This window comes from Pecten maximus, chromosome 9 (genome assembly GCF_902652985.1).
Source record: "Pecten maximus chromosome 9, xPecMax1.1, whole genome shotgun sequence".
In the NCBI taxonomy this organism is placed as follows: domain Eukaryota; kingdom Metazoa; phylum Mollusca; class Bivalvia; order Pectinida; family Pectinidae; genus Pecten; species Pecten maximus.
The window spans coordinates 13987737-14006333 of NC_047023.1; the positions used below are offsets into that span (position 1 = coordinate 13987737).

The 18597-nt window shown below is 37.4% G+C and overlaps 1 protein-coding gene across 1 annotated transcript in view; it reads right to left on the bottom strand.

The window, feature by feature from the left end:
* Positions 1 to 125: 125 nt before the first annotated feature.
* Positions 126 to 18597, bottom strand: part of LOC117334174 (acetylcholine receptor subunit alpha-like 1) — a 36840-nt gene continuing 18368 nt past the window's right edge. Inside the window, exons 2-5 of the mRNA XM_033893647.1 lie at positions 11070 to 11114; positions 6052 to 6161; positions 1240 to 2242; positions 126 to 425 (exon numbers count right to left, since the gene is read on the bottom strand). Of these exons, the coding sequence (XP_033749538.1) occupies positions 258 to 425; positions 1240 to 2242; positions 6052 to 6161; positions 11070 to 11114 (1326 nt within the window). The 3' untranslated portion in view covers positions 126 to 257. The remainder of the gene's footprint in view (positions 426 to 1239; positions 2243 to 6051; positions 6162 to 11069; positions 11115 to 18597) is intronic.

Consider the following 18597-nt stretch of genomic DNA (forward strand, 5'->3'; position numbering starts at 1 on the left):
GTAGCAATATTCCTTTGAGATGTTTGAATGTTCAAAACTCCAAATACGAAAAAGATAATCAGGGACATAAAATGTATGTACGTCTCTGTGATAACGAGCAAAGAAAAATGAGAAGATGCTTTATATAAAACCAAAATTTTAATTCTTCTTTGTTATCTTACAGTGAGATCACAATGGTTGGATCAGTGACATTCCTTTGTGAATGCTTATCACGTGGTCACATGTTGAGTAGCGTGTGTGCGAAGCATCGCTGTGACCTAGATTGTACAATTGTCAGTGACGTCAGTGTCCAGTGGAGGCCGTTTGTCGTAGAGGGAGGGAGCATACAGGAAGATGCTCAGCGTGCCACATACACAAGCTGTCGTGAAGATGTACAAGAATAAACGGTCCATCACCATAGCAACGTACTTCCAATCACGGACTTCCTGAAAACGGAGGGAAAATATGAAAATAAAAAACTGAAGTAATCGTTTCAAATGAAAAAAAATAAATGTCTCCTGTAGGACCATCATATAACAATTAAAAATCGAACTTAATTGTATTATCACTTTCATTTAAGATCATCATACCCCGTCTAACGTTGTTTTTTTCTTGTATGATCACCATACCCCGTCTTATGGTTTCTTGTATGATCACCATACCCCGTCTAATTCTTTCTTGTATTCTTGTATAACGGGTCTGATGGCAATCGGAAACTTTCGGATGTTTTCGTCAAACTTTGATTTTGTCGGGAACAAATTATGTCGTTATTTCTTGAAATCAATAGTAAAACGGAAATTTCCGAGAGCTTCGTTTGTTGCAGGATGTAAATTTTAACAACAAAAAAAAAACTATCTTCTTTTCCAACTAGAAATTGTTTTTCTGTTTTCTGGTTTTAAACATGTCATACACAACTTATTTTAATGCGAACTTTCTGAAAATATAACTTCCGAGTCTGTCATTACTTCCCCGCCCTCCTCTTGACGTCGCCGTACGTCTCGCTAGTTGTTTTTAGAACGCACAATATAATACTGTATATATACGTTATGGGAGCTATGGCTTGGTAATGGGCTAGTTATGTGAGCAAATTGATTATCAAGACCTTAAACTAAAAAGATCTACCAACAAACCCATTACTTATGTCTATACCCCTTTAAAACCACCAGATATCCATTACAGTCTTGTGTACGTTTTAACTGATAAGTCTGGTCATTACAAATGTTTGCTAGTTTAGCAGTTGTTTATCCTCAGCCGACTTACCGAGTTATCATCGTCCTCTGATCGTAGGTGATTGGCGATGTACGTAACGCCCTGGAGAGCATCGCGCACTTCCGTCGGATATTTGTTCATTTCCGCCCTCTCCTCGGACAAGTTTCTGTGGTGCAGGTTATCGAAAGGATGGGAATCACTCCATTTAGAGGTACTCGGAGAGGACGACCCACTGTAAATGTTTCTAACTTCTCTCATTTCTATCCCGTTTACCGTACGTATCGGAACCTTCTGTTTCCTTTCTAGGTCGGGTTTTTTCATTAATAAAATCCTTGGTAAAATTTCTGTAAAAACACGTTTAACCCATGGCTTCATTTTATGTGTTGTGGGAGTTCTGAAGTTGATACCTAGGGTGTAAACGGCTAGGAATATGGACATAGTCACAACTATCATTGTAAACAGGAGATACTTTCCTATCAGCGGTATGACGAGTGAGGTGGGCGGATTGATATCAGACAGAAGTAAGAAGAACACAGTAAGAGCCAGAAGGATAGATATGCTGAGAGTGATCTTCTCCCCGCTATCAGAGGGCAAATAAAACACAAGCACGGTCAGACACGAAATGGACAGACATGGCATGATCAGGTTTAGGGAGTAGAAAAGAGTCCTACGCCTCAATGTAATGTTAAACATGATGTCATAGTAGGGCTGATCACAACACGGGTAATTTTTCTCCTTCCGCCGTGCTGTCACGTTAATGATGTCCCACTCGACGTTCTGATAGAAGTCCCGGATGTCAATACCTCTATCGATCACCTGTTCGTTCTCGCCCACCATGACAGCTTTGGAATCACACAAATGGCGGAGATCCACCTGGTGCCCGTCATAGGTCCATGTCCCGAATTTCATAAAACACTCCTGCATGTCGAATGGGAAATACTCGACGTTGATTGGACAGTAGCTCTTGTAAATGACTGGTGGTTCCCACACCACCAGACCAGTGTAGTGGACGGCAGCTTTGGTTAACAGGGTAACCACAAAGTCCCCGTCAGCACTGAAACAACAGAAGGTCACATTTAAAGGAAAAGTCGAGGACTGGCAAACAGCTACAAAGTAATGATAATTATAATTTAGAATTCTATATACCGCTATATAATCGCAACATAGCCGTCTCAAAGAGGTTCACAAATTATAACCCATGGGTACTGGGCCAATGTCTTTCTCAGCTCTCTTAGGAGCATACAGCCGGAGCTGCCATTTCGGCGCTAACGGCTTATACACGACATTTCTTACACTGTTCTACCACATAGTTATTTACAGCTGTGTCGACTGGAGCATGACAGAGTAAAGTATCTTGTTTGAGGATAAAACACAGCGCCTGTACTGGGACTCAACATTTTGGAGGGTGGTAATGTCGTGAAATATGTAACTTTTGGTATTGCATAAATTATACTTAAGTATTGAACTGTTACCAAATGGTAGTATACAGTCGATATGAATACAATTTGGGTGACAGATAAATATAATGTCGCCCGTTAGGAACAGCCGAAATTTCCAGAAGGAATAATATAGTCCCTGATGACGTTATTAATAGCAAACACATAAGACGGTTTTTGCACAATTTGGCTTTATTCTTTATTTCATATACGTTTGTAAGTATCGTCAAGTTGTTCACAATTGCATGATTTCTGATTGTTTAAAATCGAAACTGTTTTTCTGCGCAATGATATACAGTTTACATTTAGAAGTGATGCGGCGTTGAACGGGCATTGCAAAGGACAGACTCGATTCCTCGAAAACACTTATGTTTCTTTCGACTGGATTTACGTTATTTTAAGAAGAATATCAGCTCTTGAATTCTAAATGAAAGTCGTCTTCACAGTAGGGGAAAACGATTCCAAGGATATTTCGTTCGAAACAGATTCCAGTCTAACCGGTCACATCAGTGTCGCTAACTTAGCAGACGATTTTCAACTTCACAGTGGCTCGATTTTGTAAGGTAGTAGGCCTTGGACATCAGTGAATAACCACAATACTAAAATCCAGTAGGCCTACACATACACAACCGGAAACCATGTCGATACTCCCGATGATTATACAAGGTTTTTTTTTATAAATACAATGTACATTGTACTTAACTTTCAATGTTGACGTGTCTTGCATTTCTGAAAATTCGAAACGAGCCCCTGTGAGTGTGACGACATTGACAATTTGATCATATTTCGTATAGATCAAGAATGTCACTTAAAGTAATATCGTGTTGACTACATTTTTCTAACCATAAAATGATACTCTCATAACTTGTGACGTTGCTTTATTTTTGGTTGTGGCTCCTGTAAATAAATACTAGCATTCCAAAGCTCTCTAGGCCGAAATTAAACTGGCGGCCATCGTTCAACCTACAACACTTGGAGCTGTATTCCTACACTGACCGAATCACTGTAAATTGTAGTATACAGTCTCATGAATACAATTTGGTTTACTAACGACATATAGACAAATGCAACACAGAATGTAAATATAACAGCGTATTCTCGATTTCAATCGATCGTAATTACTTTTTATCAGATATGAATCACCTTTGAAGAGAGGTTGAATTTATATAAATGTATTGATATATGCCACATCTAAGTCAAATATATAAACAAAGATATTTTTTTTAATTTACAAATCACCCACATTGACACGAGATGCATAATAGTTGAGGTTTATGACGTCATCACTTTTTTTTGTTTGGGGATGGGTGGGGACTCCTACGCAGTATTTGGCCAGACACTAAATCTAGTCTCATTTAAACAAACTCTTGTTGACTGCGCACACTCTTCCATAGTAAACAAGCGTCTGAATGAATGAAACTACACTCAATCATGTTGGGAACAGTTGAAATTTAATTATATCGCTATAAGTGATACGTAATAAAGTGTAAATATTTTGTTTATGCGCCATTTTTTCTGTACAGTGATACTTGCTAAATGGGTCACCTCACGAATTGCTGCGTGGTTCTAGGTGACTTTTGTTACCCGACTTATTCTTAAATTATTCCTGTATCCTGACTTACAACCATTTTAAACATCATATCCGTTCCTCAACCATCTGAAATCTTTACATCTGCCATGTCCAGTACCACGTACAGTAATTCTATCGTGGTCTATAATGGGTCCCCATGGCATCTCGAACTTTGCTAAGTGAATTGCCCTCTATATAATGTGTTAGCATTGGACCTTCCTTGGACGTCTGTTCAACTTCATAGCCGATTACAGCCGAAATGAGATTCGGATCTCGCCAAGCTACAAGGCGCTCTGGATTCTATGTCTTTAACGATTGTATAAACCAGCGGTCCGATCAAGTGCCATCTTTTAGGGCACAATCATGATGGCGGTGATTGTAATGAATTTAAAGCGCCACTCTGTAAACATAGATGGCGCTATTGACTGTTTGTGTATGGCCAGTAGCGACTGGGCGTGATTGTCTGTCGTGCAAGGGGTATGGTTTTTCTATGTCGTACGTAGGTCACACGTACATTGGTCACACGACTAAAGAGAAGTCAAAGGTTTATGTCCCCCAGGGCGGAACAAACCAAACAAATGTGATACCACTCAAATCTCAATAAAAACAAATCTATTACTTTATCGCACAAATGAAGCTAAACCATGACGTGCTCTCATGACATTCATTGACTTTTCAACGATATATTTCTTTACAGAACCGGTATTGTTTTCATGAAAACTTAACAATTACACAAGGTTTATCCGCAGAGGAATCATACTGAATGTTTTCATACTGAATGCCATCACCAGGGTGTACAGATAGCGCCAAAGAAAAACTCTGTAGTTGGTCTAGACAGGCCGACGCCTTATTGGTACCTTGGTTATGAGCACATGCATAGGAGGGAATTATTAGTGTTTGATCACCCGTGTGGGTGGGGATAACTGTTGTGTGGCCACACGTGTGGGTGGGGTTAACTGATGTGTGGTCACACGTGTGGGCGGGGTTAACTGGTGTGTGGTCACACGTGTGGGCGGGGTAACTGATGTGTGGTCACGCGTGTGGGCGGGGTAACTGGTGCGTGGTCACACGTGTGGGTTGGGTAACTGGTGTGTGGTCATACATGTGGGCGGGGTAACTGGTGTGTGGTCACGCGTGTGGGCGGGGTAACTGGTGTGTGGTCACGCGTGTGGGTTGGGGTAACTGAGGTGTGGTCATACATGTTCGTGGTAGTAACTGGCGTGTGATGTCATACATGTGGTTGGGGTAACTGGTGCGTGGTCATGCATGTGGTAGGGGGTAACTGGTGTGTGGTCGTACATGTGGGTTGGTGTAACTGGTGTGTGGTCAAACATGTGAGCGGTGGTAACTTGTGTGTGGTCACACATGTGGGTGGGGGTAACTGGTGTGTGGTCACACATGTGGGTGGGGTAAACTGGTGTGTGGTCACGCGTGTGGTCAGGGGTAACTGGTGTGTGGTCACGCGTGTGGTCAGGGGTAACTGGTGTGTGGTCATACATGTGGGTGGGGGTAACTGGTGTGTGGTCAAACGTGTGGGTGGGTGTAACTGGTGTGTGGTTATGCATGTGGGTGGGATAACTGGTGTTTGGTCTTGTTGTTGACTCCAGCATCAGAAGAAAGAATGACGTCATATATTCGGATTCCCAACAATGGAAACATGATACCAGGTAGTGGACTAGACCGACTCCAAACACAATTAGCCGTTTTCTCGTTGAATCCTAAAACAGTGTAGCTTTCTTTGGTTTGCCAACATAGCGTATTTAGATAATTCTCCATAAGGAGTCATAACACCCAGGACTCTTATCCCTCAAAACCAGGAACTGTTACTCTGTGTAAACGGCGCATATTTATACTAACTTGTTGTACAAGACGATATCCGGCCGCCAGAGGTCGTTGGAGGGAATATGCGTGACCTGTAAGCCGCCATACGCGCGTGGGTCCCACTTCAGACGGCCGTCGATCCATTCCTGATAATAAAGTAAATAAATATAATATAAACAATCATGCATATGTAAACTTATTTCCGATATAAATTTTAAGCTACTATTCCTCATACTATGAAACGAAAACGCAGATAGATAAGAGCATCACTGTGACGTCATAAATACATGACGTCATGATGCGAACTTTCCACTTCAGACATATTGTTGAATGCATAATTCACTAACTCTGGTCTGCAAATGACTTTCAGTTCGGTAATGATGAGATCCTAAAGTCATTGACTGCAATATTGCTATATTGGTAACCGATAGCTTTGTCGCTATCCAAAAGCATTGCTTTTTTCGTACAAATAATCCTAAAAGATTTAATTAGCGATTGACTTTCCTCGCAAATCAAAGCGAAAATAAATTCCAGCGAAATATAAGTGATTTACAGTACCTTGTCTCATACTCTTAGTCATATAAGTCAAGTTTACTTTAATAAATTCGGCTTTTGACATTTTAAGATAAGCTGGACAACATTGAGACATGTGAGCGATACAGGCCGTCTGGACCTTTAGTGTCGGATACTACTCAAACGTTTTAGAGTTTTGACATTTCAAGACTATTGCCAGGACATCCATTTCTCGAAACCAATTTAACCTAATTAATGGTAAAGCAAGTTTTAATGAATGAAACACGTTCACTGTTTAAATTAAGGAAACAAAATGATGGTAGATTATCGAGATGTTCCGTATTGAATCGGAAGTTACATAAAACGTAATACTACCTCCTAATTCTACACTTCTGTCGGGTTGTTTTGGGCGCTTTAAACACAGTAGTGAATATCGATAGTGACAAACAGATAGAAACGTCTACTTGAAACCACGATTTGAACCGTAAAACAGCGATTTGTATTTAGAACGCTACCAATTATTTCTAAATCTAGCATTGCAATCTTGATAATTTCAGACAGAAACTGGACTACTCACGGAACATAAGTTGTTAATACATTATGACAGACAAAAACCTCTTTGTGAACGATACCGTCAGCATTTAAGTTAGTGCTACACGAAGTCTACATGTTACAAGTAGTCGGCGCTACAATAAAAACTAATTCTAGTTGTTACAGACATAACAACCGGAATTTTATATAACGCATGCGCACTGCACTTGATTGGTACAGGTGCTATCTGATTTCGGGAATGAACTCCGGTAGAGATTTATTGTGACGTGAATTTGATGGATAGGAGGAAATGTTTCTCTTGATAAAATCTGCTGTGGTTACATTTGATCATAGTTAGACGCATGACCGCACGCAGAAATCGTCCTCCGTTCGGCTAAGATTCTGTAGTCATTAAAGAAGAGAATTGCATGTTACGGACATTTGATCAATTCACGGTGTTATGCAGTCTGACGTTTAATATGCCTTGTCGATTGGTAAGATATTCAAAACGAAGGCTTTCTTCGTATACACGATCCGGAACTGTCTGTATAGAGACGGCGGTAGTCGGCCTCATCTAATGATAAACACAGAATCTACAATTGATTGTCTTCATAAATTAGTCAACATTAAACATTCCTAAAATATTTTCATTTGGCTTGTGATATGAAACATAAAGTAAGATTTTCTATTTTCAGTAGACAGATATCGGAGACCACTCGCCCGGTAGAACTATGTTCGAAGATGATTTGATAAAGTCAACACGACCACAGATCGGGCTCTCGATGCCATAAAACAGGATTACATCCCAGAATACAATGATGAATCCTCATATGATCTATGTACGTCAAACGCTTAGATTCCAATAGGAGGTTTAGGAGTCTATACATTACAACTGCATTGTGATGCAGATACATATTGACAGAGAGACATACAGACAATACGTATTGTTAAGTGGATGTATTGTTCTGTAGATCCGCCGATATGTCATTCCAGAGACACGTAACATGGTAAAAAAGCCTTGTATAACTAGGTTTACTCTTCACTAAGTCAATAAGCTAATACAATTACGTGAAATCATTGAAGGCCGCTGCACTATCAGAGATCTACCAAGGTTACATAGTCGAAACACTATTATTATAACCTACAGTTCCAATTACATCTCCGTTTCAAGTTCAGGAATTTTCTGATACTTTGGCGTGCTGATACTTTGGTATGCACAACAACAACACCAAAACAGCAGCAGCAGCAACAACAATATAATTTTATAACAACAAGTTTATCAATATACCTTGAAAGTAACAGAGGACTCTACATTCACTGACATAAAGGCAAACAGAAATTAATTGTTAACGTTCCCAGAGACAGATGTCACTTTAACATAATGGTTTATGGAGAATTGTGGAGGCTGTCCTTTTTGAGTAAATATCGTTGGATTTTGGACCAAAATGGTAGAATCGATATAAATTGATAAGAATTTATTTAATAAACTGTATTTCCTGTAGTTGACAACCTTTCTCACCAAATTGGAATCAGCTGATTTGCTATTCCACCAGTTGTCTAGCTGTTGCGTACAACGTCAATGGATGACGATTATTGATTTTGATTAAAGTAGTGTAAATGATAATAATAAAATAAAATGATAATAATAAAAAACAAACAAAATAACCCCCTAAAAACAAAACAAAAACAAAACAAACAAAAAACACACACTACAAAACAAATAAACATACAACAAAAACAACATTACTTAAGCCAATAATTTACTTGTAAGTATACGAAACAATAGAAAAAATAAAACATCTTGTGATGTGTACCTATTGTTTACGGTAAATTTCTAAATAGGCAGACGGTACAATATCACAAGATACTTTTTTAAGCAAATTGTGCTACCAGAACGATTTTGGAGACGAATTCCGTTATTTTTTCCATTTCCATTTAATGACTGAAAAATAGTTTTAACCATGAAGAAATTATTATCCAGATTCGATTTTCAGTATCGCAATAGTTTTTAGTTCAAAATTCTATTTACTTTTCAGTTAATCTTAGTTTTGAGTTCAACAATCTATTTAGTTTTGTAGTTTATCCCAATTTTAGTTCAACACTATATTTAGTTCTGTAGTTAATCTTAGTTTTAGTTCAACATTCTATTAAGTTTTGAAGTGATTCCCAGGTTTTGGTTCGACACTGTATTTAGTTTGTAGTTAATCCAAGTAGGATTTAGTTCGACACTTTGTTTAGTTTTTAGTTAATCCAGGTAGGTTTTAGATCGACACTGTATTTAGTTTGGAGTTAATCCAAGTAGGTTTTAGTTCGACACTTTGTTTAGTTTGTAGTTAATCAAAGTAGGTTTTAGTTCGACACTCTGTTTAGTTTGTAGTTAATCCAAGTGGGATTTAGTTCGACACTTTGTTTAGTTTGGAGTTAATCCAGGTAGGTTTTAGTTCAACACTGTTTAGTTCTGTAATAATAACAACATTCTCTACACTCCATAAGTTTATGAGAATAACATCGTCATTGTCATTGAAAAATAATTCACAGCTTGTATATATAATACGAATGAATTGAATCAGTTAATGATATTACTTTTTAAATACGTCAGTTAAAAATTTAAAAAAAAAATCATTAAAATTTTAGAAAAGACTTGCACTTGTTGTATATGATGATTCGATAAAGCTGAAGATACCCTTTTCATTTTGTAATTCAGTAGTCAACATTTCAGAAAGGTTTTCTTTCTAATACAATATTACCCTCGAGGCTGGTAAGGTATTTGTTAAATTAGTGCACGTGATTTTTAATAGGGGACACCGATCGATAATGTTTATCTCCAGTGGCGATATATTACACATAAGCCCCGATCTTGGTGTCCCGTTACCGGAAGTCGTCCGCCTTTGTTTACAAATAATTTGATTGGTCTAAGCGGAAAACGCGAGCCCTCTGGCGACAGCAGTAATATAAGAAGGTTTTTCGCTTTATAACATCATCTGGTGATAAAATGCATTGTTTTGTTATCTAAATATATAACATGAAATGCTCGAGATAAATTCCTGATGAATACTTTGATAAAACTGTCTGACATTTGAAGAAGAAAATCTCTTTCCAAACAAACATTTCCAAACAGGAGACAACGTAGATAACGTGAGCTATCTAGCGGAGCGTTATAATCTTGTTTTCCCGATCTAGACATCCTATTTGACTTTCTTGGCGATGGATGTTGGTTCTATATATGACTAGAGCACATATCTGTATATAGAAACGACAAAACACAAACTAGGGAAGCAGACTGAATGTGTGAGAATACATCAGAACCATTATCACACTTGTTAAAGCTATTATTGTCTTTTGTTTTCACAAGAAATCACACTTTCACAATGATAAAAATATAAAGCATCCGAGGCAAGAATGGTCGTAGTTAGTATGTATCATAGATAGTTGCATTTACATATATATATATATTAGTTTAGTTGTATCATTGTTTTTCTTGTTAATGTTTTTTTTTACAATTATCATTATATCAATAAGAACACTGTTTTTGTATGCTACGTATTCGTGTACAATATTGTCTAGTTGGGTGGTCGGGTGACAGTGATGACACACTTGTTTTTCACCTAGGCGCCTGGGGTTCGATTCCCCGAATTGACGTTCAAAAAAGATACGGAGTCACCTGCCCGACCACGTGGGTTTTGAGTACTACCAATTACTTTCCACAATAAGTCAAATTAAATTTTATTGTCTAGGATTTTGTTTAACTACTACGACGGTCCTAGCACGAGTCAGTCAGACTTTCCTGCGTTATTTGGAGAATGCAATGGATGACACATGATTTATACCCATTCGACTATATCACCTTAGTTACTGGTTTTCGCCTACACCACTCCACCTATTGAAAGCTTGTTTCGTCTTCTTTAGCAACGATGACCTTAAGTATACACAATAGGATTGCAGATACAATGCTGTGGTCTGTTCTATACGACGTGACACTACAGCAGGTTCGATTGATGTATTGTACTTACTTGTCGGAGCCAAACACTTGTCGTCATGATCTGATTCTTCTCGTCCTGTAAGAAACAAGGAATACGTCATTAGTAAAACAACCCTCACTCCATCAAGTGACTGGCCAAACACCGACAGAAATTACATTTGGCTGGCAAACACCGACCTAACGAACAACGCGAATGTCATTGCATTCAAAGGAGAGATCATGGAAATATGGTGGTTCGGGGTTCCGGCACGGGGGAAAACGTGCTCATTAAGTACACCAGACGTAACCAAACACGTCAAACTATAACTTAATAACAGCAGACGTACACCTGCAGACGACAGATATTTTAACATCCTGACCCAATGAGAAAATGGAAACTCTTTTTTTGTTATGTGTTTCTGTCATGTTTCTACCCCCTATTGGGGCCCCTTGGGAGCCTCGATATTGATATACAGCGATTTCGGGCCAGAGATTCGTGTACAAAAATTAACGGAAGTATACTCCAGGATGTGCTCCAAGGACTCTCAAGTTGACAGGTCTTTTCAAGCAAGCACAACAGACCGCACTTTAATATTAATTGAAGAAATTTGATCATAACGTGTTGTGTTGACGTTACAGGGAATACCAACGGCTCCATGCCGAGCTACATAGAAACGTGATGCCATCAACAGATATCGGACTTTCAGAATGCCGATTATAAAATATCGTAACATTTTATTTAAGACATTCGGAAGCTTTGTAACTCCCGAAAGACCTACCGTACGTTGCTACCTCTTGACCTTTTGGTACTCTTATCTTCATTTCCCAAAAACTGATTTCAGAAATTGCCTCTGCACATTGAACAACCTTGATAAGAGCGCACCGTGTTGCATAAGAAAGAATTTAGAGATATCCAGGAGCTAGTCACTCCCTGATTGATGTGATTTATCAATATATGTTAACTAACTTTGTTTTCAATTACATCAGCATGCTTAGAGGAGGCGGCTTACGGGGCTCAAAGTGGAAATTCAATCGGGGTTATGGACACTTGTTTCGTGCAAATACCGACAGGTGGGGCTTTTAGAATATGGTGTAAATGAACTAATAGGTTGTCTGTGAGATATTATGGAGTGTAAGAGATTTAATATCGTTGTCAAATCAACACATTCTTTATGTTGTCAACAATATACAAGTACTTAAAAATTTGACGGAACTAACTTTTTTGGAAAATAAGTTTTTGGTAAAAAAGAAACAGGCCTTTTGCCAAATTTGTGTTTGGGGCGTACACGTTAGTGAAATGAACGTGGTACAATGTATAATGATATAGGTGCACTCCGCGCTTTACTCGTGTTGAATAAAGTGTGTGATCATTTGATTTTCTAAGTTACATTAATGCATAAGAAATGGTGGTTTTAAAAGTACTACAGTTCAATGCAGACTTTAAAAATAACAAATGTTCTTGTCCAAAACCTATGGATTGAAGGGGCAATATCGGACAATAGTTTAATTTATACATTATATAACATATTAACACAAATGACGAAGGACGGGAATTTTTACTGCCTGTGCCCTGACCAGGCCTCGAACTCGAGGTCAACAACAGCTAGTCGCCTAGCCAGAAATATCCACAGCATATACCACTGCGCCACATCCACGTTCTTGAAAAGAACGTTTCAATGGCCCAATGATGGTCGGCCTGATACCCCAACATGATCAAAGTGACAAATTGAATATCAGATTATATGAATACCTGGATCGTAATGTGTATACATACACGGATGCGAATTGTATACATATTATAAATATTCATCACAGATCCTCTTTTTTTTATAAGTTTAGATAAAATATTGCTCAGTTCAATTGTTCAGATAGCCTTTACATAAGGGAGAGAGCGTTAGGATTTTTAATATTGTGTCTGTACATCATCTGATTAAATATTGATAGAAATACGTCGAGGTGTCATGTGGATGATGAATAAGAAATTCCGCGGTTCTCGCTTCTATTCCAAAGGAAGGAGATAGCTCTTACTCCCAAGATCAGCAGATTCTCCCCTTAACTTGACTTTTCAATGACAAAAAAGCGACACATCTGTTTTATATATATATAAATGATAGACTATACAGGAACGACGACTTTAATCACCGCAAGGCATTCTGGGAAGAACAATCCACGAATCCTGTGGAATATGCCTTTTAATGGATAACAAATCCAAGGAGTCATTAATTGCATGGCGCTTTGTTACGTTCGAATTCCCATATCAATTGACTTTAACGCCCTGAGCCCTGAGGCAAACGTCCATTTAAAGTCGACCGTGTTGAACTCGTTTCGTTATTTTCAGTATATATGCGTGTCTATGCCTAAATAGAATTTGAAATCATTTGTACTAATTTGTTCTACCGGGTAATAATGTTTCTCGAAATTACATGGGGTTTCTCAAGGCCGAGCTATACATCTAACAGTCCCCTGATGACACCTTGTCATCGTTCTGCCTATCTTCCCATTCCAGACCTCATGCCTCCCGTCGACCAGATTGACATCTGCCAATTAATCCTATCGTCTGCTAAACCTTCAAAAAACCGCCTTGACGATGACTGAGCAATTGTTCCTGCAGTGCTACCAAAGTAAGTGGGACTAAACCTGTCTTGTACCAGGGCGTTTCAACAATTACACTGAAAGCATCGCCGATGTCATTTTTTGACGTCGAAGTGGTCTTAAAATTGTAGTCTAACCAAATGAAGAGAGAAGCTGTTTATATTCGTGGTAGGATTAAATTCGGTTGTGAATAATATAATTGTGTTTAGTTGCAGTAGACTGTACATCTCTTCAGTCGTTTGCCATACTTAATATGTGACGGTCTCTTTTATACTTAAAGAGAAACAAATGTTGGAAGGAAAGCGTCTTCACTTTAACCATCGGTAGTCATTGTGTGATGGAATGGCACAAATGACATTGCGTAACCTCTAACACCAAGGCAAGCTATCAATTCCGGAAGTGTACGGTTCGCAAAGAAAAATGAAGTCTGCGATGCTTAACAGCAGACAGTGCGAGTGAATCCATTGCTCATGTTTTAGGTTTAGAGTATTGGGCGGGCGAGGGTCCACTATATTACGGCTCTGTGGAGCCCGCCGTATCTCCCCAGAGACGATTTAATGTCGAATATGTTATCATTGCCTAAATTGATAGTTAAACCCTTGGCCGGTCTCTTCCGAATTCGCTAGTTCTGGTGACACACAGAGGGCACGAACTACTTCATTATTGCTATAGGATGTTCATGGAAGCCCCAGCCTTTCTTGTAACAGACTTGCTGGAGACAGCTATGTCTTAATAACAATAGATGTCGTTCTTCCATCTACCCGACAAAAATCATACAAAAAAACTCCTAGATTTTATGAACTGTAAATGCGTGAATGAAATAAATGATGTTAATGAAAGAATATCAATGAACGGCATTTCTCTGTCTAAAACATTACCATATTAGCCAACTTCCGGCCAGTGTCTGCCTATTCAGTGGCGCCGAGATCGCCCAGGTCATAGATTAGGCGTGATAACATTTGTCTTTATTACTTTGTATTTACGTGCGTTTTGTCTCACCTTGGTGATGAATGTCCATAAAAACTCAGTACAGATCAAGAAGGTGTGTAGGAACTAGCCAGACAAATCATTTATAGATATACAGTGATTCCCCGGCAGTTTGTGTGGTCAGACCTTGTCGGGCACGTCCTGAACGCTCCAATTAGTTCGCCAAACACAGCCAGCAGACATCGCAATACAATATAATACCGATAATACCGATAGTAGCTAGTTTATCAGATACGGAAAATAATCCGTCTGGTCAACATGAAAACTGGGAAAATTAGGGTAAGAATCATTGTAGTAACATAAACAGGATGTAGATAACCAATTTATTTTTGTATTGTCTTCAATTGTTACAAAATACCTACAGGATGAACAACATTGTCTTCAAAATTTACACGATAAACAAAAATGTACAACATAGTTACACAATATGCAAATAATGTTAAACATTGTCTTCAATAGTAACACTATTTTATACAGGTTGTACAAAATTGTCTTCAATAGTAACACTGTATAATTCATGATGTACAACATTGTCTTCAATAGCAATACATTTTAGTTACATCATATACAAAGAATGTAAAACAATGTCTTCAATAGTAACACTATTTTATACAGGTTGTACAACAATGTCTTCAATAGCAACACTATTTTATACAGGTTGTACAAAATTGTCTTCAATAGTAACACTATTTTATACAGGTTGTACAACATTGTCGTCAATAGTAACACTATTTTATACAGGTTGTACAAAATTGTCTTCAATAGCAACACTATCTTATACAGGTTGTACAAAATTGTCTTCAATAGTAACACTATTTTATACAGGTTGTACAACAATGTCTTCAATAGTAACACTATTTTATACAGGTTGTACAACCTTGTCTTCAATAGTAACACTATTTTATACAGGTTGTACAACCTTGTCTTCAATAGTAACACTATTTCATACAGGTTGTACAAAATTGTCTTCAATAGCAACACTATCTTATACAGGTTGTACAAAATTGTCTTCAATAGTAACACTATTTCATACAGGTTGTACAAAATTGTCTTCAATAGTAACACTATTTTATACAGGTTGTACAACAATGTCTTCAATAGTAACACTATTTCATACAGGTTGTACAAAATTGTCTTCAATAGTAACACTATTTTATACAGGTTGTACAACAATGTCTTCAATAGTAACACTATTTCATACAGGTTGTACAAAATTGTCGTCAATAGTAACACTATTTTATACAGGTTGTACAAAATTGTCTTCAATAGTAACACTATTTTATACAGGTTGTACAACAATGTCTTCAATAGTAACACTATTTTATACAGGTTGTACAACCTTGTCTTCAATAGTAACACTATTTTATACAGGTTGTACAACCTTGTCTTCAATAGTAACACTATTTTATACAGGTTGTACAACCTTGTCTTCAATAGTAACACTATTTTATACAGGTTGTACAACATTGTCTTCAATAGTAACACTATTTTATACAGGTTGTACAAAATTGTCTTCAATAGCAACACTATCTTATACAGGTTGTACAAAATTGTCTTCAATAGTAACACTATTTTATACAGGTTGTACAAAATTGTCGTCAATAGTAACACTATTTTATACAGGTTGTACAACGTTATCTTCAATAGTAACACTATTTTATACAGGTTGTACAACGTTATCTTCAATAGTAACACTATTTTATACAGGTTGTACAAAATTGTCTTCAATAGCAACACTATCTTATACAGGTTGTACAAAATTGTCTTCAATAGTAACACTATTTTATACAGGTTGTACAAAATTGTCGTCAATAGTAACACTATTTTATACAGGTTGTACAACATTGTCGTCAATAGTAACACTATTTTATACAGGTTGTACAACGTTATCTTCAATAGTAACACTATTTTATACAGGTTGTACAACATTGTCGTCAATAGTAACACTATTTTATACAGGTTGTACAACATTATCTTCAATAGTAACACTATTTTATACTGGTTGTACAACATTGTCGTCAATAGTAACACTATTTTATACAGGTTGTACAACATTATCTTCAATAGTAACACTATTTTATACTGGTTGTACACATTGTCTTCAATAGTAACACTATTTTATACAGGTTGTACAACATTATCGTCAATAGTAACACTATTTTATACAGGTTGTACAACATTATCTTCAATAGTAACACTATTTTATACAGGTTGTACAACATTGTCGTCAATAGTAACACTATTTTATACAGGTTGTACAACATTATCTTCAATAGTAACACTATTTTATACAGGTTGTACAACATTGTCGTCAATAGTAACACTATTTTATACAGGTTGTACAACATTATCTTCAATAGTAACACTATTTTATACTGGTTGTACAACATTGTCGTCAATAGTAACACTATTTTATACAGGTTGTACAACATTATCTTCAATAGTAACACTATTTTATACTGGTTGTACACATTGTCTTCAATAGCAATAGTTACACCATATACAAAGAATGTAACACTATCTTATACAGGTTGTACAACGTTATCTTCAATAGTAACACTATCTTATACAGGTTGTACAACATTGTCGTCAATAGTAACACTATATTACCCAGGATCTTCCAGCAATTGTTCGGATCACTGTCACACCGTCTCGATTGTACCGTAACTGTACTGGAAACAGTAGGTAGTAAATGCTAACAAACCTCTTTGTTTATACTCAGATCTACCGATAATTATATTCAGTACTTCTTCATTTGGCTAATTTTCATATATTAATATGGATTATCATGTCAATAACATTTAAACAGTAGAGCGATCCGATTAAAATATTCAAAATACAATCCCTGATCAAATATCTTGTGTTTAAACAAATCTGCGCCTGGATGTCTAAACGTCTGGGATTTTTTTCACGCAATAAAGATATATATAGACGTATCGTCTGCTGTCCAGATACTGCAGCTATCACATCAATATCGGCTCGCGTGGAGCACTGTCTAGGTGTCAAAGACGCTCAGATAACACATACATCATACTATTGTGTCCACAAACACACTCTTTGTGACATTAATGACTAAACGTGCCATTTGGCGAGCTTCTTTACGGGGCAAATTTACAAAAAACGATAAGTTGTCAAATGAAATCAGTCCAGTTATCGTGCAATTACAAGTCATGAAGGCATGACGTCGAGGAACATGAACCGAAAATAAAGTAGCAATATGGACCGGATTAAAAAAAAAAGCACATGTACCGGAAGAAAATGAGACACATTGACAGTAACCGGAAGTGACATGTTTAAGTATATGGGGAATATGATACATTGTATGTAGAATGTTTCTAAGAAATCTATCCAAGCAAACTGCAATAAGCATGTGTCTGTGACGTTAGCGAGGAAACCATAATAAACTGATCGTCAGACGAACGTAAAGTAGCAATTCACTTAACTGAAATTTAATAAACCCTTTCTACCAGGTTATAAAGTGGAAATAAAATGCTACAATGTCGTTTAGAAAACCAGGAAACACACACAAAAAATAACACGAGTCCTCACAATCTGTACACCCGCAAAAAAGGACTGCTGTCGTATCGAACACTCCCAATAGAGTTACAAACAACACCGAACAGGTCAGTGCATAGAACCTTTAACACTTCCATTAAAGTTATTTCTACTTCGAATTATCTTTCAAAAATAAATCTAGTTCTGAACTGAGTGAGAAGATATATAATAATAATGTATACTGTTTGTATGTAAGTAAGTCTTCTAAATAGGCTTGGATATTTGAGTCTATTCTGGTTTCTTTGCAACCTTGTCCGTGCCTTATAGCTACAGTATCACTCCGCACTTCCGTTTAAAGTGAGACATCCACAGGACGTGATACGGAAGACAGTATATAAGCCACCCTGACGTCATAAGTAACACCGATCATGACGACATACTGAAGAAACAGTACAACCAGTAAAAACGATATTTGGAATATTTAGTGTAGGTCTTTGATTGTTAGT